Raw genomic sequence first — 23,024 nt, 5'->3', positions numbered from 1 at the left:
ATGCACTGAAAGCCCTGAATGACAGTTATGTTAGAGGAGATGTATATTTATTATATCTGATAACTTGTCATACCTGTAGAAAGCAAAAATAAGCATTTAACCCAAGAATTATTACTATGCACATTTATACAATTCCTTTGAACAAAGTATTTAATATCAAAGTAATTGTAAGCCCAGTGCCTAAAGTTCACTTTTATGTTCCAAGCCTGAGCTCATTGAGACATATAGCATCCACAGAATTGTCTTAGAAATACATTCTGTGAGATAATAAATACAAGATCAGCCCTTTCACTGGCAAAAACATCACCTATTTCCTTGAAAATAGGTGACCTATATCACTTCACTTATTTTACCTATGCTTTACCTGCTACTTTTTTTTTTCTTTCCTTCTCTGAAAACTTCTGCTTATCCTTGCTTAGAAACATGAAAGGAGGATAGAATTCTCTGAGAGTCAGGAGGAGTGAATGTACAAAGGCCCTGAATTATTCATAAGGCAGATGTGTGAATTGTTGGACTTTCTACAATCCTAATTTAATACCCTCCTAAGATTTCTTGAATGAATTAAAAGGTATTTTAAGATCCTGTGAATATTAGTGGGCCTGCTTTCTTTTTTCTGTGGTCAATGTCAACAATAAAGCCTTTTTTGTATTTTCTGAGCTGTATCACATATGCACGCATACACACATACACTCACTGCAATTAGAATGTTAACTAATTTCTAAGGTGAAAAGTTAGTAAATAATTGGTTAAAGCATGCCACTATTTCAATATATTTTCAGTTGTGTTTATGAAAAAGATAAATTTTCTTTTTTTCATCTCATGGAAAATTTTACACTTAGGTATAGTGATGCAGTCTAAACCATTAAGCAGTTACAGGCAAATTTTCTTTGCAGTCAACCATTTTAAATCCAGAAAAAAGACACCAAAATTCTTCAGCTTATATCACCAGAATGAAAACTGGTATCACTGGTAGTTACCTTTTGTGATGGAACTGACTTACTGAATATTTTATTCTTTCTAGAATAGGAAGTAACCATGAGCTCAGAATAAGAAATAGCTCTCAGGTACTATTTTTGCTCAGTTTTATTTGTTATGTGATTTTTTAAAAAAATATTCTTCTATTATCTTTACATTAATAGAAGGAAAACTCTTGTGATGCTGCTTTGCTGTGACACATCTTGTTGAAGAAATCCTATCAGTTGCAAAACTTACCAGTGAATTATCAGCATGTAAATCTTTCACTGGTTTATCAATCTGTATTGAACTGCAGATAGTTGAATGGTAATAAGTAACAATTATGCGTCTTACACTTTCTTTCTGTTCTCACAGGTTTATTGCATAATTAATATATTTATTATAGACAATAGGAAGAGTGGGGAAGATGAAGGGAAATCCTCTTAATTTTCTGCTTCTTTTCCACGATTTTGCATCCCTTGATAAATACAAGTGACAAGTAAATGAACATAAAAGGGAGTGAAAATGCTCTTTGTTTTTTCATTTTAGGTGTTTGCCTAATTACTGTGAACATGGTGGTGAGTGCTCACAGTCCTGGAACAGCTTTTACTGCAACTGTGCCAATACTGGTTACAAGGGAGCTACTTGCCACTTTCGTAAGTCTAAGATGTTTTCTGACTATGTTTTTATTTCTGATTTAATTTTTTTTCACAAAAATATATATTTGTACTGATCATTCATATTTGAAGGATTTTAAGTAATGTAAATATTTGTAAGTTGGTTCAAGGAAAGTCTTTTAGAATTCCACATATTTAGCATCAAAAACTCATTGAAAGTTCTAATGTTTGTCTGCTTCTGGTTTCCATTTTTCATGATTTACATGAGATGGTCAGTAATATCCTCTTCTATCCATATAATTCCACTTTCTGAACCAGCAAATCATTTAGAAATGTATTTAATTCATCTTTATTCATAACAACAATTAATACTGATTTTTTTCTGAGAGAGTGGGACTACATTCATGTCCAAAGGTAATCATACACCAAGTCCTAAACATGTGCTTATGTAGTTTGTTGAATCAGGGAATAGGTTAGGAGAAATTAAAAAAAAATAATAAACGAAAGCAACTTAAGTCATTTCACAGGAGATGCTCTACATATGTACTGCTTTAAGCATGTTCTGGGAAGCAGAATAAATCATTACTCTGGCCTTCATTATATGCTTCTAATAACTAGAAATCTTTATGAAAATTTACAGATAATTTTAAAAATTCCAAAGACTACCCTAATGATCAGATAAATAATTCTGTCCTTACAAATTGTCCTTATAAAATCTATACAATCCTTGTTGGCAGATTTTATGAAAAGAATGTCTGTTTACACACATGGGATTTTTTGAGAAATCACTGATTTTAGGAGACTGCCTATTAAATCTCACTCGTACAGAGTTAATAACAGTCATGACTTTTCGTGTAATGCTTTAATTGTAAAGAACACAGTGGCATAAAATATAATTTAAGAAAATTTGTGTAGCAAAGAAAGGATGCCAATAGTACAGATGCTTTAGAATATCACAATGTATAATATGAAACTATGACAAGCCCAAAGTGAAAATGAAGGTGATTTGATTCATTATAATTTGGAAAATCATATGTTGATGTCTGTAAGGACAGATGGAGGCCAAGCTTTCCGAATGATTTGGACTCCGTGAGATTTGTAATAATATGTAGGAGTTATTGAATTCTTATTCATAGTCAAAAATACAAATAAAAGTCTTCCAGGATGTTTGTTTATGATTAATACAATGCTGTAACTATGGATATAAAATGGAACACTGTTAGTACTTGATTTTAGTGATTTTAATAATGATTTCAAATCAAGAACCTAGGATAAATTTTGGCCATGTTATCACACTTATGTGTAACTTTAAAAGAAAAAAAAAAATGCCCCTTGAATTCTCAAAGAAACATTCTTTTTGTTATAAACCTAGAAATAAGTTACTAATCTTGAAACATTATTATACAAACTACCATGTTCCTTAAAACAATTAATGAATAATTGAATCTCTTTTTTCATGTTTGAATTTAACTAAGACTATTTAGTGTAAGGACCCACAAAATTCCATTTGAAAATTACATAAAATTTGCATTCTGAATACTTCATAGAGTAAGCTATCTGAATTAATTGTTTATCATTTTGATAAGTGTTGCCATAAATGTCAGCAACCATCAGGCAAAAAATACAGAGATCACACACTTTCAAAAACTAGCTTCTTTTTAAAAAACAGCACCTCTTTTGGATTACTGTACTAGTACTTGATAGCTTTTTAAAAAATTTTAAATAAACTGAATTTATATAGATCAAAATCTTCCAGATTGTTAATAATTATTATGGAGTTATGTTTTTACTTATATAGCACTCATAACTTTTTTTTTTTTTCCTGAATCTAATGGCTCTTTCTTTTTGGCAGTGTTTTCAAATTTTGATAATAGTTGATAGAGCACACAGTCCAATTTTGAAAAGAAAGACCAGAACAGTATGACTTCTTGATAGCAATATAATGGTTAAAGGAGAGGTTAGGTTCATGTGGTCTAGCTGTGGCATTACCATCAGTGGTTCCTGTCTGTTCAAGTACAGAGGTGGACTCATACATCCCTTTTCTCAGGTTTTTGATCATAAAGAAGTCATTACAGACTTTTCTTTAGGCCTTGACTGATATAAAGTATACATGACATTGGACCAAGAAGCTGTCATTTTGTCTTTGCATATTTAGTTCTTCTACTGCAGTTTTTGACAAGTCATTTGCCCTTCTATTTAAAAATGGAGGAAAATAAGTGTGAAAGCCAAAAAATGTCAGGAAACAACCAAAACACCTAGAAACACTGCCTACCTTCTGTTGTATATAATAACAACAACAACCACAAAAATCTGATTTGGTTGAGTTATAGTGTTTGTTTCCTCAAAATCTGATTACCAGGGTTTAAGTAATACCCTTTGCATCCACATTATTTGGCAGTTTTTACAACTATTTGCACACCCACACTTACTGCTTTCCTCCGGAAGTTTCCAGATTTAAATATGGAAAAAAATGCTTGAAAATGACCATTGTGATGTCCCAGATAAATAAAACCAAATATACTTTACAAATTCGAATGAAAGTGTAGTTTTGATTATGTGATTTCTTCTGTATTCTTTAGCAGTGAACATACACAACTTCTTTTCCCCATTGACAGGTTCCATGCACTTTTTTTTTTAATTCCCTGAATAAAATGTAGAATTATGCCATTACATTTGTGATGGAATGTGCTCTTTTACAGCCATCTATGAGCAATCATGTGAAGCCTATAAGCACAGAGGGAACACTTCAGGCTTTTACAATATTGATTCAGATGGAAGTGGGCCCTTGAGACCGTTTATTGTATACTGTAATATGACAGGTGAGGTGATAAACAACTTTAACTCACAGCTGGGTCTGTATGCATGCTCATTACATTGAAACATGAGTTATTATTGTTTCATGTGACAAGTAAGAAACCTCTGTAGCTTGCAAGTTTAATGTATACATGCTCAACAAAATGAAGGTGACTCCTTAGCTCAGAATACCAGGCAAAGAATTAGGCAGAGAAATTAGAATAATAACAGGATTCAGGCTGTGAAGCTAACACTGCATTCCTCTAGTGCTTTGCATCAATGGGTCATGTGTTCCATATTGAGACAACGTTATACTAATTAATTTTGGGGAGCAACTTTGTTTTCACTGAAGTTACAGCCTCTTGAAGACATTTAAGGAAATGAGAAATAAGTTATGTTTTATCAGAAAATTACTGATTTTTCTTGGTAGCCTTCTGAAAAATTGTAATTCAGAACTGGCCTTTATTATAAGGAATATAGACATTAAGCTTCATCTTCCAAACCGCAAGTAGATCTTTTGGAGAATGCAAATGCAACCAGTGGGACTATTGCAGCCCCACTTCCAGGCACCCTGCCTCCTCTTGTGCACCCAGTTCTTTGAATCTGACCATTTATGTCACTAGAAGTTTTAGATATCAGAATTTGTTTTCAGTCTGCTTTTTAACAAACCAGTTGATGTTGTCGATGTAAGCCTATTGGAATATGCCCTTTCAATGAAGCCTACATTTAAATGGCTTTTTGAAATTTATTATTGGGTTTTTTTTGTGGTTGTTTCCTTTTCTTTTTGTTTAGCCTCTACTTATTTGAATCTCATTCCAGCCAAAATGATGGAAACATTTTATTGTTTCATGTGACAAAAATATATTTTTCCACAGTTATAACTGTTTAAAAGACTCCATGAATAAGCTATAGTTGAATTTGTTTTAGGTGTGTCCTAAGTGTTGAGAGGTTGACTTAGAAACCTTAGCGTAAGCTTTTGATGTTGATTTGTAAACAATTTGTGGGCACATCTATTTCTTGAGAAACTGACAGTTCTCTGCCTGCTAGTGGCATTGGCTGATTTTCACAGAGATCTAAAGAATGCTTCTTATATGTGTTGAAATAATAGAATTCTCATCATTTCAATCAGTCTGTGCAATTTAACTAGTCTCGCCATGTTAGCTCCTGATTTTTAATTCTATAATGAACTGTGCTAGCTCACGGTGGGCAAACTTCAGATTGGCACAGGCCCTTAAAAAGAAATATCCTAGTGTCCTATGAGACTAAAAGAGACCAAAGAATCATCGCAGAAAGATGACAATTTTTTTAAGTGGGTATAACCCTCCAAGGTACAGTGTAGTGTCTGATTTATCCTTGTGTGTCCATGAACAGCTGTTACTGTTTTCCTCAGTCACTCCTTATTCACCACATTAAGCAAACCTTATTGATCAGTTCTTCATCTCAAGATGCAGCCTGACAGGATGAATCTTCTATATTTGTTTTGTTCCCAGTTTCCTCATGAATGGTATTCCCTTTTCCCACCAGAGGCAGGGAAAGCAGATGCCCGCATTTCTTACAGCACTGCCTCGTCTTTGACATTGATGGGGTTCTATTTTCAGGCAGCTGGGAGGGAGGTGCCTTTCCCTGGTTTTATTCTTGGAGGTCAGATTCAGAATGAAAAGAGTGCGCACTGCCAGTTAAGATGACCAAATTTTGCAGTAACCTGTTTTTCTTTTTCTTTGTAAATTTGGGAGTGTGACAATGGGTCTGATAGCTGACCTGTTTGTCTTAATTTATATGTTCAACTTATCTTTTAGATGTCTCTGTGTGTATGTGCATGTACAAAAAGAAAGCCAAGTTTGCTGTATTTCCAGTCATCTGTTTTTTGACTCCACAAGCACGTACTTAATAAAATTTTATAACTTGACCAAAAACTTGTAAGCAATGATAAAAGGGTTGCATAAATAGATTCCTTTTAATATAATATTTTTTTAATAGGCATCTCACCTTGATATTTGCTTTAGGTTTTCTGATGAATACTTGTCCTTAAGTGACCATGAGTTCTTTCCTCTCTATAAATATCTTATAATGTCAGCCATGTGCGGCCTGTAGGAAGACAATGAAATAAAATATAGCTCTGTTAAATAGTTAGAAATACTACTATTAGAACATCAGAAATATTATCAACACTACAAGTTAGAAAAAATAATATTTCACATATCTGCTCAAATTACATTGGCCATTAAGATCCAAGAATACAGTGAACATGAATCTAAGCTTGACTTGACTGACCCAGACTGGCTTTAACTACAGGCCTGCTCACCCTTACCTTGAAGTGGATTTTAGTCATGGGGGTCAGATTGTTACAGGTTTTGCAAGTGGAAGTTGAAACAGAATAATCTCAGTGCTTCCCTATTCATCGGTCAGGGGGCTTGGCAAAAGTACAAAACAGCAGAATCACGTGAGCTTTTATCAACCACCGATACTTAGAACAATTTATATTGTGAAGAACATGGCAGGAATAATCTCTGTACTCCCAAGCAGAGTGTCTGATGTTACATTTCCTTGTGTGCAAACTATAGGATGGAGTGATCAATGCATTCCTGTGGTATGGTGCCAGCCAGTTTCACCCTTCCAGTGTCTCAGTGTACAGGAAAATTATTTTTCCAATCTCAAAGTAAATACATAGTACTTATCCTATGGCCTCTAGTAGCTTTTAAAGTAATGCCTTTATCTGAGTATTGTAACATCAGTTTTCGTTCTTGATCTGTGTGGTTTTGCATACTAGTAAGTTTTTTACAACTAAAAATGCTTTCCATAATTCCAGTAGGAAGTTAAGAGAAGACCTGTAATGAAAGAATATTTGTGAAGTATCAATATAACTGGAAAGCTATTGAACTGCTTTGTTGCTTAGTGTAAACAACATGGGTCCAAGTTTGAGAAAGTCAGTTTCATAGCAGACTGCACATCTTAGTACATACCTTTTATAAACATGCAATATATTGTTTATTATTCAACCATTTGATTTACATATATATTTATATGCAAGTGTTTTCCGTTCTTTTATTACAAGAACATTACTTCAGAACATATTTTTCTAGGAATAATGTTTGGAATACTGAATATGATTCATCAAAAAAACCCAAAACTTGTAGACAAAGTTCAATTGCTTCTGAAGTAAATATTTTGGCACATGACCCCAGTTTACATGAATCATAAGGCCTGCCTACACAATGTAATAAAGTACTTAGCTGTTTTACCCAGCAGTATGCAAGCTAAAAGTCAACTTAAGAGCAGTATATGTTTTTTAGGGAAATGCAGCTCTCAGTTCTGAACTAGTACTTCATCATGTTACAGTACCAAGTCAAGTGGGCATACCATAAATTTGCCATAAATTAATATTACAACAGGTGTTTGGAAGCAACTTTATATTGAAGCAACTATATATTTGGAAGCTGTGATTCTTAGCCCTTGACTAAATATAGGTTTTGAATAGTAGTTCAAACAATGACTAGGATTTGATTTTAGATGGCTAGAATAACTCACCTTCATGTAATCTGAGTTTTATATTAAATACAATATTTGCAAGCTACTTTTGGTTCTTTGTATAATAGAAAAAGGCTATAGGCCATTTTCTCACACAGAATAAATTGATTCAAATTATAGTGATATATATATAAATGTAGCTAGAATCTAGGATAGAATTTAGAGTTATTTTATAAACAATTTAAGCCTGGGAAAAGTAACAATAGTAAATAATATTTCTTCCTATTCTTTAATTGCAATTTACAAAGTAAACTATATTTATTTCAGAAACCATTATTTGGGTGTCATCATTTAGTGTTTCCTTATTCAATAATCATAACAAGCTGAATACCTGTTACAGTCACAGTATGATAATCTACTTATAAACAGAAACAATTATTGTTTTCATTTTTGCTCAGTGATTTATGTCTCTGTTTCATATGTCCGAAAACACTTCTTGTGATCAAAGAAGTCACCTTAAAGTTTGATTCCACCTTACGTTCTCTTTCCATTACCAACTTATACAACTACTTCTCATTCTTTATTACTTTTCACCTCTGTTTTGAAAGATACAACGTGGACAATTGTACAGCATAACAACACCAACCTAACCAGAGTCAAAAGTGCTAATCGAGAGAACCCACACACTGTGTTTTTCAAGTATTCTGCCAGCCTGGACCAGCTTCAGGCAACAATTAACCATGCAGAGCACTGTGAACAGGAGTTTGCTTACCACTGCAAAAAGTCAAGGCTTTTAGATAAGCCAGGTAAGTAAAGAAGACAAATCCTATTATGTTGCATAGTTCATTTTATTTTACTGGTTACTAAAGATATTTATTTCTATCAAAGTTATGGCATTTTGCTACTACAGAATTTGAACTAATTCAGATATCTAGTACTCAGATTCTTCTAAGTTGCCAAGAGATATTTGAACCAGACCAACACAAATGTCAGTTTATAATGATCTTTGTTCAGAGTATTAAGTGTTCTCTAAGTTAATTTTTCTCATAAATCTTTTAAATTAACGGAGATTATTATTAAAAGACCTCCTGTTGGTCTGCCTTCCAGGGATTTTTAAATTTTAATGAAGGAATTACTGAGGAAATATATCCTTAAAAGAACACAAATTAATTTGTATAGATATCAGTAGAAGTTTATCCATGAATGTTTTTGAACTTTTGATGTGCATATTGTGAGTGCGTGACAAAAAGCATTGATAACTGTCCAATTCATAAAATAAAAGTAATAGTTAAAATGTGGATTATTGACAAAAGTATAATTGTTTTAAAAGAAAAATGAATGGAGAGCCTCTGACATACCTTAACTCCCATTGATGCAGAGCTGCTGTTAACAGACTTTCTCATGAAAATCCATTCTAAGTACTCCAAATAATGTGGGAGTAAAAAAACCTCATTGTTTACTGTCTATTGAAAAACTAAGTGAAATTGTTTGACTTGTCCACCAGAAACTCTGAAACTGCTCAAATTGATTTCTTGACATTTTTCCTACTAAGTAGAGAGCAGACCTCAGAGTGCAACAGTCTCTGGTTCTGTCTCTAAACTCTTTCCCTACATATTCTTTCTCCTTAATTATGTCATGGTCATCACTGGTCTTCTTAGACTAGAATTCACTTTTGGCAGAATTTCTGCTCAAAAATGTCTCTGCAGCATAAAAGATGAACCTACTGCTTAAGATGTCCCACTGAGACTTCCTTTTACCTATGGATTCCAAATTAAACTTATGGCTAGATGTTCAAAAGCCTGGTTTACACCAAGCAGAGGGTTTCAAGATTGTGATCTCTAGGTATTTCATATCTTTTGGCTATTAACTGTCACATAGGATATGTAAAAACCAAAAAAAACAACAATAAACCCCACCTTCTCAACTCACCAGTTTCAGCAGAGTGATCAAGCTGGAAACCATGAAAAACATTTAGATCAGAGAAAAGAGGGAAAGACCCAGACAAGCAGGACTTTCTACTTCTTTTTTTTTTAATTTAGTTTTGGTGATACAATTGGATCAGAAATGTAGTTTTTTTCTAGAAAGCTAAAAGAGTGTGATCAGTCAATTACACTAAGCCACCTAAAATTGAGAGTTTTGAATGGTAGGTGTAAATAAGCATGGGAGTTATTTGTGAGTTCTACAGATTTTCTACAATCATTCTTTGTTTAAACACTATCACAGATGTAACAAATTCAATTTGCCACTCCTCTGAAGATGGGCTTTAGTCTGTTCTGAAAGAGAGAGCTCTGAGGTAAGAGAAAGCTAGGATCTAGTGATGGACATTCTTGACTTCGGTGAGGCCTCTTAAAAAAAGCAACACTGAGTTTTGTGATATAGGGATGAAATAACAACACTTACTAAAGAGAGTTAGGGTTCATGTTTCCCTCTCAGTTTGAAAGCAGCCAGAATCACATTTTTATAACTGTTTAGATGATGTATTAACTTTGCCTTATCTTTTCTAGCATTCTTAATTAAATCACTTCCTTGAAATAAAATTCAGATTTTTACATTCCAGCATTTAGATCTGTCCTTTTTTAGTTTAAAGGTTGTGATCATGGTGGATGACTTAATAATAATAGATCCTCTTTGACCCATTCAGTCAGAGTAACAGTAAGAATAGATAAAGTTCCTGGGAGAAGCAGCAGATGCCCCTTTGTAGACATAGATTCCTCTGTGCATTTGAAGGGCTAGGTCTTACCTACAAGACAAAGGAAAAAAGTGGGTTTTTTTTAAATATATGTGCTGGAACTTTTTTTCAATAGTGGAATTCAGTGATCAGCGAGCCTAGAAGATCCACTGAAATAGATATTGTTTTCAGCATCTGAATCACATCAGCAGCGAACAGTATCAGTTTGCACAGTCTTAGAATCGCAGAATCACAAATCACTGAGTGGCCAAGCTTGGAAGGAAAGTCTGAAGGTCATCTGGTCTGATGTTTCTGCTCAAGCAGGGCCACCTAAAGCCGGTTGCCCAGGACCATGTCCACATGGCTTTAAAATGTCTCCAAGGATGGAGACTCCACAACCTCTTTGGGCAACCTGTGCCAGTGCTCAGTCACCCTCACAGTGAAAAAGTGTTTCCTGATGTTCAGGAAGAATGTCCCATGTATCAGTTTGTGTCCACTGCCTCTTATCCTGTAACTGGGCAGCACTGGAAAGAGCCTTCTTTACATCCTCCTTTCAGGAATTTATATACATGGTTGAGATCCCCCCCCGAGTCTTCTCTTCTCCAGGCTGAACAGTCCCAGCTCTCTCAGTCTTCCCTCATGAAAGAGATCTCCAGTCCCTTAATCATCTTCATGGACCTGTCCTGGACTCTCTAGTGCTGAGGAGAGGGGCAAGGATTACCTCCCTCAGCCTGCTGACAATGCTTTGCCTAATGCAGCCAGGACACCACTGGCCTTCCCTGCAGCAAGGGCACATTGCTGGCTCATTGGTTGTCCAATTGGTTGGTGTCCACCGGGACGCCCAGGACATTTTCTGCAAAGTTGTTTCCCAGCTGGATGGCCCCCAGCATATACTGGTGCATGGTGTTATTCCTCCCCATGAATGGCATTTGTATCTCTAAACTGATCATGTAAATTGTTTAGATGTTTTGAAAATCACACCATTAACATTATAGACGTCATTAATCAGCCAAATTCCTTCAGAAATCTGAAAATGTACCTGCTGGTACTTCCCCTTATTCCTGCTCGAGGCACTATCTAGCACTGATTTTTTTTTTTTTCCTTCTTTTTTTTCTTTTACTCAAAATGGCAAAATTCAGTTTGCTGTAGAGTAATCAGAGCCCATATAAATACCTGACTAGGCTATATAAAAAGATAGTGTTTCGGCAAAAGCAATCAAAAGAGATACAGTAATCATTAGATTTCAGAGATATTTTATGCTATTGTTTTCCTACTAGGTTTGCCATACATCTGTGTGAGACTGAATGGTAGAGTGAAGAGTAATGTTCTGCTTTTTATTTTGACTGTGATCAGACCTCTAGCTTTTTATTTCCCTTAAAGTGGGAGCTTCTCAGTATTAGAAGTGGTGTGGCTGCATGAGATGCAGGGAATAGTGTTAATGAAATGGCCACTACCTTTTTTCTCTATGGAGATTCTAGATAACAGGCTCTCCCTCACCCTTAGCTATTAAAATAGAGCTACAGCAATGACAGACCAAAGCATATAAGATCCCCCTGAACCTTCTGTTTTCGAGGCTAAGCAGTTCCTGCTCTCCCAGCCTTTCCTCATAGGAAAGACGCTTCTGTCCCTTAATCATCTCTGTGACCATTCACTGGACTCTCTCCAGAATTTCTATCTTTCTTTTGTAATGGGGAGCCCAGAACTGGACACAATTCGCCAGGAGTGGCCTCATCTGTGCTTTATGGAGGGGAAGGATCACCTCCCTCAACCTGCTGGCAACACCTCAACCTCCTAATGCAGGCCAGGATAACAGTAGTTTTCTTTGCAGCTGTGGTGGGCTGACGCTGTCTGGATGCCAGGTGCCCAATAAAGCCACTCTATCACTCCTCCTCCTCAGCTGGACAGGGCAGATAAAATATAACAAAAGGTTTGTGGGTCAAGAACTGACCCAACTTGGGGAACCAAATTAATTTAATTTATTACCAATCAAATTTGAGTAGAGTAATGAGAAATAAAACCAAGTCTTAAAAACACCTTCCCCCACCCGTCCCTTCTTCCCGGGCTTACATTTACTCCCAAATTCTCTGCCTCTTCCCCCTTAGCAGTGCAAGGGGACAGGGAATGGGGGTTGCCATCAGTTCCTCACATGTTGTCTCTGCTGCTTCTTCCTCCTCAGGGGGAGGACTCCTCACACTCTTCCCTTGCTCCAGCATGGGCTTCTCTCTCCACAGGTCATAGAATCATAGAATCACAGAATCATTTAGGTTGGAAAAGACCTTCAAGATCATCGATTCCAAGCATCAACCATGCCCACCAAACCATGTCCTAAAGTACCCCGTCTACTCACTTTTTAAGTACCTCCAGGGATGGTGACTCAACCACTTCCCTGGCCAGTCTATTCCAATGTCTGACAACCCTCTCAGTAAAAATTTTTTCCTAATATCTAACCTAAATCTCCCTTGCCTCCACTTGAGGCCATTTCCTCTTGTCCTATCTCCAGCCACCTGACAGAAGAGACCAGCACCCACCTCACTGCAACCCCCCTTCAGGTAGCTGTAGAGAGCTATAAGGTCTCCCCTCAGCCTCCTCTTCTCTAAACTAAACAGCCCCAGCTCCCTCAGCCACTCCTCATAAGACTTGTGCTACATGCCCCTCACCAACTTGGTTGCTCTTCTCTGAACACGCTCCAGCAACTCAATGTCTTTCTTGTAGTGAGGGGCCCAAAACTGAACACAGTAATCGAGGTACTGCCTCACCAGTGCTGAGTACAGGGGAACAACCTCCTCCCTGTTCCTGCTGGCCACACTATTTCTGATACAGGCTAGAATGCGATTGGCTTTCTTGGCCACCTGGGCACACTGCTGGCTCATATTCAGCTGGCTGTCAACCAGCACGCCCAGGTCTTTTTCCGCTGGGCAGCTTTCCAGCCACTCTTCCCCAAGCCTGTAGCACTACATGGGGTTGCTGTGACCAAAGTGCAGGACCTGGCACTTGGCCTTGTTGAACTTCATACGACTGGCCTCAGCCCATCGATCCAGCCTGTCCAGATCTCTTTGTAGAGCCTCCCTACCCTCAAGCAGATCGACCCTGCTTCCCAACTTGGTGTCATCTGCAGACTTGCTGAGGGTACACTCAATGCCCTCATCCAAATCATCAATAAAGATATTAAACAGAACAGGGCCCAATACCGAGCCCTGGGGAACACCACTTGTGACCAGCTGCCAACTGGATTTCACTCCATTCACCACAACCCTCTGGGCTCCTCCATCCAGCCAGTTTTTCACCCAGTGAAGAGTGCACTTATCCAGGCCACGAGAAGCCAGTTTCTCAAGGAGCATGCCATGAGAGACAGTGTCAAAGGCCTTGCTGAAGTCAAGGAAGATAACATACATAGCCTTTCCCTCATCCAATAGGCGGGTCACCTGGTTGTAGAAGGAGATCGGGTTGGTCAAGCAGGACCTGCCTTTTGTAAACCCATGCTGACTGGGCCCAATCCCCTTCTTATCCTGGACTTGCCATGTGAGTGCTCTCAAGACAAACTGTTCCATAATCTTCCCTGGTACCAAGGTCAGGCTGACAGGCCTGTAGTTCCCTGGATCCTCCCTCCGACCCTTCTTATAAATGGGAGTAACACTGGCAAGCCTCCAGTCCTCTGGGACCTCCCTTGTTGACTAGGATCACTGATAGATGATGGAGAGTGGCTTGGCAAGCACCTCTGCCAGTTCCCTCAGTACTCTTTGATGGATCCCATCTGGTCCCATAGATCTGTGAGTGTCCAGAGGGCGTAGTAGGTCACTAACTATTTCCTCCTGGATTAAGGGGGGTATATTCTGCTCTTCATCCTTACCTTCCAGCTCAAGGGGTGGAGTACCCTGAGGATAACTGGACTCACTATTAAAGACTGAGGCAAAGAAGGCATTAAGTACCTCAGCCTTTTCCTCATCTCTGCTGGCAATGTTCCTTTCTGTATCCATTAAGGGATAGATATTCTCCTTGGGATTCTTTTTACTGTTAACAAATCTGTAAAAACATTTTTTGTTGTCCCTTACAATAGTGGCCAGATTTAGTTCTAGCTGAGCTTTTGTCTTTCTAATTTCCTCTCTGTATGACCTAACAAGATCCCTGTACTCTTCCCAAGTTGCCCGCCCTTTTCTTCCAGAGATGATAAACTCTCCTTTTTTTCTTGAATCCTAGCAAAAGCTCCCTGTTCAGCCAGGCCGGTCATTTTGCTCAGTGGTTCGACTTGAGGCACATTGGAATAGCCTGGACCTGAGCCATTAAAATTTCTTTCTTAAAGAATGTCCATCCCTCCTGGACCCCTTTGCCCTTCAGGACCATCTCCCAAGGGACTCTCTCAACCAGTGCCTTGAAGAGGCCAAAGTTTGCCCTCTGGAAGTCCATAGTGGTGGTGGTTTTGCTGACCACCTTCCTTGCCTCACCAAGAATTGAAAATTCTATCATTTCATGGTCGCTAAGCCCAAGACAGCCTCTGACCATCACACCTCCTGCCAGTCCTTCCCTGTTCATAAACAACAGATCTAGCAAGGCTCCTCCCCTGGTTGGCTCACCCACCAGCTGTGTCAGGAAGTTATCTTCCACACACTCCAGGAATCTCCTAGATTGTTTACTCACTGCTGTGTCATATTTCCAGCAGATGTTTGGAAAGTTAAAGTCCCCGACGAGGACAAGGGCACATGATTCTGAGACTACTGCCAGCCGCTTGTAAAATGACTCATCCATCTCTTCAACCTGGTTGGGTGGTCTATAACAGACTCCCAGCACAATATCTGTCTTATTGGCTTTCCCTCTCATCCTCACCCATAAGCACTCCACCTTGTTATCACAATTGTGTAGCTCTGTACAGTCAAAACACTCCCTAACATAGAGAGCCACCCCACCACCTCTTCTACCTTGCCGATCCCTTCTGAAGAGCTTGTAGCCATCCATTGCAGCACTCCAGTCATGGGAGTTGTCCCACCATGTTTCCGTGATTGTGACTAAGTCATATCTATCCTGCTGCACGACGGCTTCCAGCTCCTCCTGTTTATTGCCCATGCTGCGTGCATTGGCATAGATGCATTTGAGCTGGGTTATCGAATCCACCCCTAATATCAGCATGCTGCCCCCAGGCTCATCTCTGGTGCACTTAGTTTTATCCCTTACCCCCTTTGAACCTAGTTTAAAGCCCTCTCTATGAGCCCTGCCATCTCATGAGTGAGGAATGTTTTACCCCTTTGAGATAGCTGGATGCCATCTGTCGCTAGCAAGCCTGGTGTCGTGTAAACCTCCCCATGATCAAAAAACCCAAAATTCCACCAATGGCACCAGCCTCTGAGCCACATATTAACGAGGTGTGTTTTCCTGTTCCTTTCAGTGTATTTCCCTGCCACTGAAAGGATTGAGGAAAACACTACCTGTGCTCCTGATCCTTCCACTAATCGTCCCAGTGTCCTGAAGTCCCTTTTGATTGCCTTTGGATTTCTCTCTACAATCTCATCACTGCCAACCTTCACAACCAGCAGTGGGTAATAATCAGACATCTGAACCAGACCAGGGTGTTTCCTGGTAATGTCTTTTACTCGGGCCCCAGAGAGGCAGCAGACTTCCTTGTGGGATGGGTCAGGTCTGTATATTGGGCCCTCTGTCCCCCTCAGAAGGAAGTCACCTACGACAATTACTGTCCTTTTTCTTTTTTCAGAGGATGTGAGAATGCATGGGGCTGCCCGACGGGGCCTAGGCACCTCCCTAGATAGGGCTTCATCTGTACCCTGATCTTCATTGGCCTGGTCCTCAAGTCCCAGAGCCCCATACCTGTTGTGTAGGGGCAACTGGGAAGGTGAGGGAGACCGGGAGGGGACTCGCCTGCCTCCCCGAGCAGGGACCTGTATCCATTCCCCTCCATCTCTGAGGTCCCCTCCTGCCTGGTGGCAAGAGGGCAGGGGAACCTCCGCTTCTTGCGGAGCCTCCGTCTGCTGCCTCTGCCTCGGGGATGGTAGGTGTGGGCCCACCAATCTATCTCCCTCTCACACTCCCTGACACTCCTCAACCTTTCCACTGCCTCCTTTAGCTCTGCCACCCGGTCGAGTGGATCATCCACCTGGTCACACCTCACACAAGAGGTGTCCCCACTGCCCTCCGGCATCAGTGACAGACTCAGGCACTCCCTGCAGCCAGAGACCCGGACAGCCACACGTTTACGTGGCACCTCTGTCCGCGTTGCCACATTTTTCCGGACAATGGCTTTCATCCGAGCGGCAACCATACCTGGGTCTCCCTCTGGGCTGACACCCACCGCTTGAGTAGGCTTCTCCAGCTGGGAAGAGGAAGACAGGGGCTGCGCCCTGCCTGTGCGAACTGCCTCGCCAAGCCCTTTCTGACACACCACGCCCTGTTTGCCCGCCCTGGTCACCATGATCCTGGTCGCCCGCACTCCTCAGGGCCCTTCAAGTCTCCCGCGGTTGCCCCTGGCAATGCCCACAATGCCCAAGGTCAGCCTCTCTCCCAAGAGCCACCGGCTTTGGACGGGTCCCTCCACTCTTCCCCGGCGCTCCTGGGCCTCAGGAACCTCCCAGTCCACCTCAATCTAGTGCTTAGCTGCTGACTGCACAACTTTTCTTATTGTCTGCTTGTCCCAGGATGTTTCCAGACAGAAGAATACCATACAGAAAACTTCTAAAATGTATCTAAAATATACCAGATTTCCTTCAGATGACCACCTCTGGCTTTGGAACCTTTTATTTCCCTTTATGAACGTTCTGCCTACTGGAGGATGACCTGTTTGCTCCATTTATATTTGTAGTTTTTCTCCATGATTCAGGGATCAATCTCTTACAGTTGAAATACCACCACTCCTTGACTTATGGATTTTTAAGATGTCAGATACTTGACAGTTCTTAGTCATAACCAAGTCTTGCTGCCTGGCTGCTCCATACACTTCTGCCAGTCTCTCCTGAGGTTATTTATTACCATATTCATCCCTCATTTAGGACTCCCTTCTTGATATAGCCTAATTTCTTCTACAGATCTGCTGTCATATGATTCTTGATCACCTGACAGCCTCTAGCCAGTGCTCTGAAACAGGGCGTTGGCACGTGTGTATGTGCCCCAAGAAAAATAATCATAGCTGTAGTGCCTTGGCCTTGCAAGTGGGAAATTATTGCCAGCATGTATGATTCAAAAATAATGCAGTAAGTCTATGTTTAAAGGTCATAAGACTTTAAGAAGTAATGTTATAGGAGAAATACTATTGTGCTGCCAGCCTCTGCTGGCCTCGCTGCTGATTGAATGTCCACAGGTCCTGCCAGGAGCCTGTTCCAGCGCGGGCTTCCCAGGGGGTCACAGCCTCCTTCAGGCATCCACCTGCTCTGCCATGGGGTCCTCCACAGGCTGCAGGTGGAGATCTTCTCCACCGTGGACCTCCATGGACTGCAGGGGGACGGCCTGCCTCACCATGGTCTTCATCATGGACTGCAGGGGAATCTCTGCTCCGGTGCCTGGAGCATCTCCTCCCCCTCCTTCTTCACTGACCTTGGTGTCTGCAGAGTGGTTTCTCCCACATGTTCTCACTCCTCTCTTTGGCTGCAGTTTGCTGTGAAGGTTTTTCTGCTTCTTAAATGGGTTACCACAGAGGTATTACCCCTTGGCCTTGGCCAGCAGCGGGTCTAACTTGGAGCTGGCTGGCATTGGCTGTGTTGGACATGGGGGAAGCTTCTAGCAGCTTCTCACAGAAGCCACTCCTATACCCCACCCCCCACTACCAAAACCTTGCCACACAAACCCAATACACCAGCAAGGGCACTTTGCTGGCCTATGTTCAACCTTGTGTCCGCCAGGCCCTCTTCTACCAATCCGCTTTCCAGCTGGGTGGCCCCAGCATATATTGCTCCCTGTGTCTGTTCCTCCCCAGGTGCAGGTTTTTGCAGTTCCCCTTGTTGAACTTCATGAGGTTCATGTCAGCCCACTACGTTCAGTCTTTCAAAGTCCCTCTGGATAGCAGCATGACCCTCTGCAGTATCAGCCACTCCTTCCAAAGTCTTGGTCATGTAGGCATCCAACATGTTTGATAAGTGGTGGAAGTTTACAGTTATATTTACACAGTGATCACTGTTGTGGCTGTACCGAAAGAAGACCTGACTGAATCACCTTTAAATTGTGTAGACCAGATAACTAGCTCAGCACAACACTGTAATGCAGAGCTATTTACAGAATTAGCCACGTCAGTACTGCTTTCTCAAAGACATCTGTACAGTCTTAGAAGCAGTCAAGCCATCTACTGTTAAGCAAACTGGCAATGCCTAGATAAGCCCTAGTTAAAACTGGGATGTATCTAAACTGACAACAGTCAGTATATTGTGAATATATGCTAAAATATTTTTAGTCTGGTAAATATTTTCATTCTTTGAACACAACAAAATGTAAGCCCTGGGCTTTTGTCTCTGAGGCTGTGAGAGTAAGTTTTTCAAATATCCTCCAATTAACATCTTTTTCTTTCTACAAATATAAATTTAGAACTTGCTGATATCATAGAAAGGGAGAAGTCTAGTATCTTTTGAAAATGTTAAGGTTATGCCACCCTATGAAATACTTTTTTCTTTTCTCTCCTGGATATCAGAGAGCTAGGGAAAAAGAAGAGGAATTAGGCATCCTCTCTTGTTTCATGTCTTTTTTCTTCAAGATACACCTTTCCATTGAAAAGTATGGAGAGAAGACAGAACATATTACTTTTTCTCTCTGAAGAGCAGTTATTTCAGACTTAAAACTGCTACCAGTTATATATTATATCTGAAAGCTTTGGAAATATATTTCTTACCTATTTTTATGTGAAACATATGATTTCCAGCCTGCTCCAGCAGGTATGCATTCTAACTTCTAGTGTCTCAGTGTGACATAATACCATAAATTTTAGAAGTTTCATTAGAAATTTTTGTATGGATGTTGCAATTATAAGTGTGAATTATAGTTAAATTGTATAGGATGCTCAGCCTATTTAGAAGAGCTCAGAGAGCTAAGTAAGAATTCTGTCTGGAATACAAATGCTTTAAAATTTTGAGAGAATTTTAGGAGGGTAAAGTGATCTAACTTGAAATTTTGGACTTGATGAATTACTTATTTCATCTATTCAGCATCTGAAGATAGTTTTCACCAAGTTTTTCCTGTTTAAGATCACCTTTATATATTTATATATTTGCTTTCTGATTTTTATACATTTCTTTGAATGATCTTGTAATCAGAATTACAAGACAAACAAAAAGCAATCAATCACACATAGCTAATAACTGAAGCATACCTGACATTGAAACAAAATTCAAATAACATTTTACTGAAATAAATTTATTCTGTTTCATTTATTACAAGCACAATGAAATAGCAGAATTTGAAATGCAAATAGATACATTATCAAATTGCCTGTACAATTTAATCCCTCCCCCTTCTGCTATCTGTAATCTCTACTAGCTATGCCTGACAAGTACGAAATTTGATGATGGTCACATGAAAAATTCTTTGGAACATGCAGTCCATGTAATAATTCTTAACTGAATGTATTTTAAGAATACTTTATATTCAATCAGCCTGGATAGCACTTGCAAACAATGTCATTAAAGAAGTCACCTGTTAATACATTTATGTGAACATTATGAAAAAATCTCTAGCCAGTTTAATTAATAGATTTATTTTGATTAGGCAATATTTTCTGCCAAAGCAGGGATAACAATCTGGGCTAATCAGTATGAACTTGCAGCATAATCTTTCCTCAACTTTCTGTATGAACAAGTAACTGAGACCAGCTTTTAAACATACCCCAGTGTCCTTAGTGAAAGACTGCAAATATTAATTCATGACTACAATATAAAGCTAAGGCACGCTGTTGAAACAACAGAAATATTCTGCTTTTTACAGTCTTAGTTGTTGGAAGCTTTTTAAAGTATTGTCTGATAAATTATTTATAAACTGTCTCTAGGTTTTCTTCCTCCTGTGATGGCTTGCAAACACAAACACTGATATTGGACATTGATGCCATTATGCAAGTCTGACTTTTCCAGAAACTGCTCACACTGTTTTTTGGCCTGCTGGGCTGACAGTTGTGTGGTAATGAATGCAGTCAATATGTTTACGATCTGAGAGATTGTCAGCGTAACAGAGGTCTTATCTAACAGTGAGGTTTAATAAGCAGTAAAGTAGAGTTGCGACTAGGATAAATTCCAGCTTCTTCGTGAGGGCCTGCTGCTGAAAACTTGGAGCTCCAACAACAGCAAAAAGAAGTGCGTCTATAAGAATCTCTATAATTTAACAGTACTTGATTTCTTCTCATGCCTTGACTTTCATGCATTGCATCTATCACCCTTCTTCCTTCTTATTTGAGATGGTTTATCTTTATGCTTCATATCTTTTAGCTATTATCTGTTTCACATATATTTTCTGTTGCTGTGCTTGCTTGGCAGAATCTTTAAGCTTAATCTGCAGTACTGTAACATTAAGGAAACATCCAGTTTTATCATTTTGCTACAAACAATGCTGACTGGATGCACCACACAGAGATGTAATAGTCCTGGGAAACTTCACTTCTGCTCACCAGATACATCAACTTGCTTATGAGAGTGCCATTAACATGATTTCTGCTGTGTCTGAATATATAAATTCTGAATCTGCTGCCTGTGACCTAACAGCTGTCTTTGGGCATTTCTGATTAACACCACTATTCAGCTGCTTAACGTTTGTCACAGATATGGGTAGTAGTACTCTGTAGTACTCTTGGTAGTGAGATGAGACAATTTCTGCATAGCTTTTCTGTAACTCTTCTCATTCTATTGCTGGTAGTTCCATGATCTGAAATTGATCTTTACTTGGGAATATAAACTACCTTGATTTTTAGGGTGATGGTATCTCCTTTTTCATGGACCATTTTAAAATGAATTATATAAATGGACTGCTTAAGATAAATGATTCTAATATCATGGCTGGCTGAGCTAGGGACTGTGAGATCCCTTTTCCACTAATGCAAGGAAAAACCTGTGACAATCATTTAATACCTGATAATGAAGCATTAAAATGAATAATTACTTATCAAGTAAAGGTAGTAGTATTTTTTTTCCAATTGTTTTTTAAAGTTTTTAGATTCGAGGGGTGATTTTTCTCTACTTAACCTTTTGGAAAATTTTTTGGATGAGAAAAACTGGAAGAGGTAGGACACAAGACCGAGCACTGATTTTCTTTAACCTACCTTTTAGATGGGTTGCCACTGAGCTGGTGGATTGGAAGAACCAATGAAACACAGACTTACTGGGGAGGTTCCTTGCCTGCTGTACAAAAATGTGCTTGTGGATTAGAGGGGAGCTGCATTGATTCCCAGCATTACTGCAACTGTGATGCGGACAGAGATGAATGGTGACTTTTTACTGTTGCTTTTACACAATACTTTTTCCTGGAAAGTAAATAAATAAAATATAAAGGCCTTAGTACATTTAGAACACCAAGGTTGTTGTAAATTTAAATTACCATAGTGTCACCTGTTTCTTTGATATAGAATATATTTTGTCACAAAATTTATAACTATATACATTAAGTATTATTACTAATTCTTTCAGTCTGAATCCTGGGGAATGTTTAATTTTATACAGATACTTTCTAGTTTTGTAGTATATTGCTTGTTATATATTAAGACATTAGCTGTGGTTTTATTACAACTTCAGGTGTTAGTTTTAGAATACTGAAAGTAATTAAAGCTAAAATTAAAGGTTCTGGAAAAAAGTCAGTTATTTTTAGCATAATTTTTATCCACACTTTTAAGTTTAGGCTTTCTAGCCTCTTTTTTTGTCATCTACAACTTAGATAATTAAAATTGGACACCCTTGCTATCAGTGAAGCGAAGCAGTCATATGGAATCCTATTCTAAGGGGATGGGAGGATTTCTAACAAGTAGCTCTTCCACTTGTACTTGAAATTCTCTGACGTTATTTATGAACCCGTTCAAATAAGTAATGTAAGAGATGAGTTCCTCTTGCAATGTCAAATTCAAACCTGACTTTTTCACTTAAGTGGATCAGATACAACTTTTTCAACAGTAGCTCTAGTGCAGTATAGGACTTTATAGAGCAGACAGGGACTTTTCAAATGGAAGCTTTTCTGCTGAAGGAAATTTTAAGCTTTTAAACTTGTAAAGCATATTTAACTTACATAAATCTGATTCAGTGAGTAGGTTAATGTATGCGTAGTAATAAGAGTAGCAGCATCTGTTTTTTGAAAATAGAAAAATGTAAGGAAGGTACTTAACATCATGATGTGTACAAAATGGAGCAATACATTATTTTCTCCTCAAGCTAGATATCCACCCTTCCTTTAAAGGAACAACTAGTGAATTTGTTTGGAAAATGCTTACTCTCTCATCATGAGTAGGGAACTGACAGATAGATACAGAAGTAAAAATACAACAGAAGGTTAGTCAAAGAACAATTCTTCACAAGCTTCAAAAGTTTCTGTAGGAAAGAATTTGCATCTGCAATAAACCTCACAGAATGATATCTGCTGTGGTC

At 39.0% G+C, this 23,024-nt stretch overlaps 1 protein-coding gene across 1 annotated transcript in view; it reads left to right on the top strand.

The window, feature by feature from the left end:
- Positions 1-23,024, top strand: part of CNTNAP4 (contactin associated protein family member 4) — a 250,869-nt gene that overhangs the window by 187,657 nt on the left and 40,188 nt on the right. Inside the window, exons 11-14 of the mRNA XM_075019693.1 lie at positions 1,504-1,610; positions 4,271-4,390; positions 8,438-8,635; positions 21,723-21,879. Of these exons, the coding sequence (XP_074875794.1) occupies positions 1,504-1,610; positions 4,271-4,390; positions 8,438-8,635; positions 21,723-21,879 (582 nt within the window). The remainder of the gene's footprint in view (positions 1-1,503; positions 1,611-4,270; positions 4,391-8,437; positions 8,636-21,722; positions 21,880-23,024) is intronic.

The sequence above is a fragment of the Buteo buteo genome, chromosome Z (assembly GCF_964188355.1).
Source record: "Buteo buteo chromosome Z, bButBut1.hap1.1, whole genome shotgun sequence".
NCBI lineage: Eukaryota > Metazoa > Chordata > Aves > Accipitriformes > Accipitridae > Buteo > Buteo buteo.
Note: the sequence above shows the minus strand (reverse complement) of the source record. Positions and strands in the feature narration are given on the sequence as shown.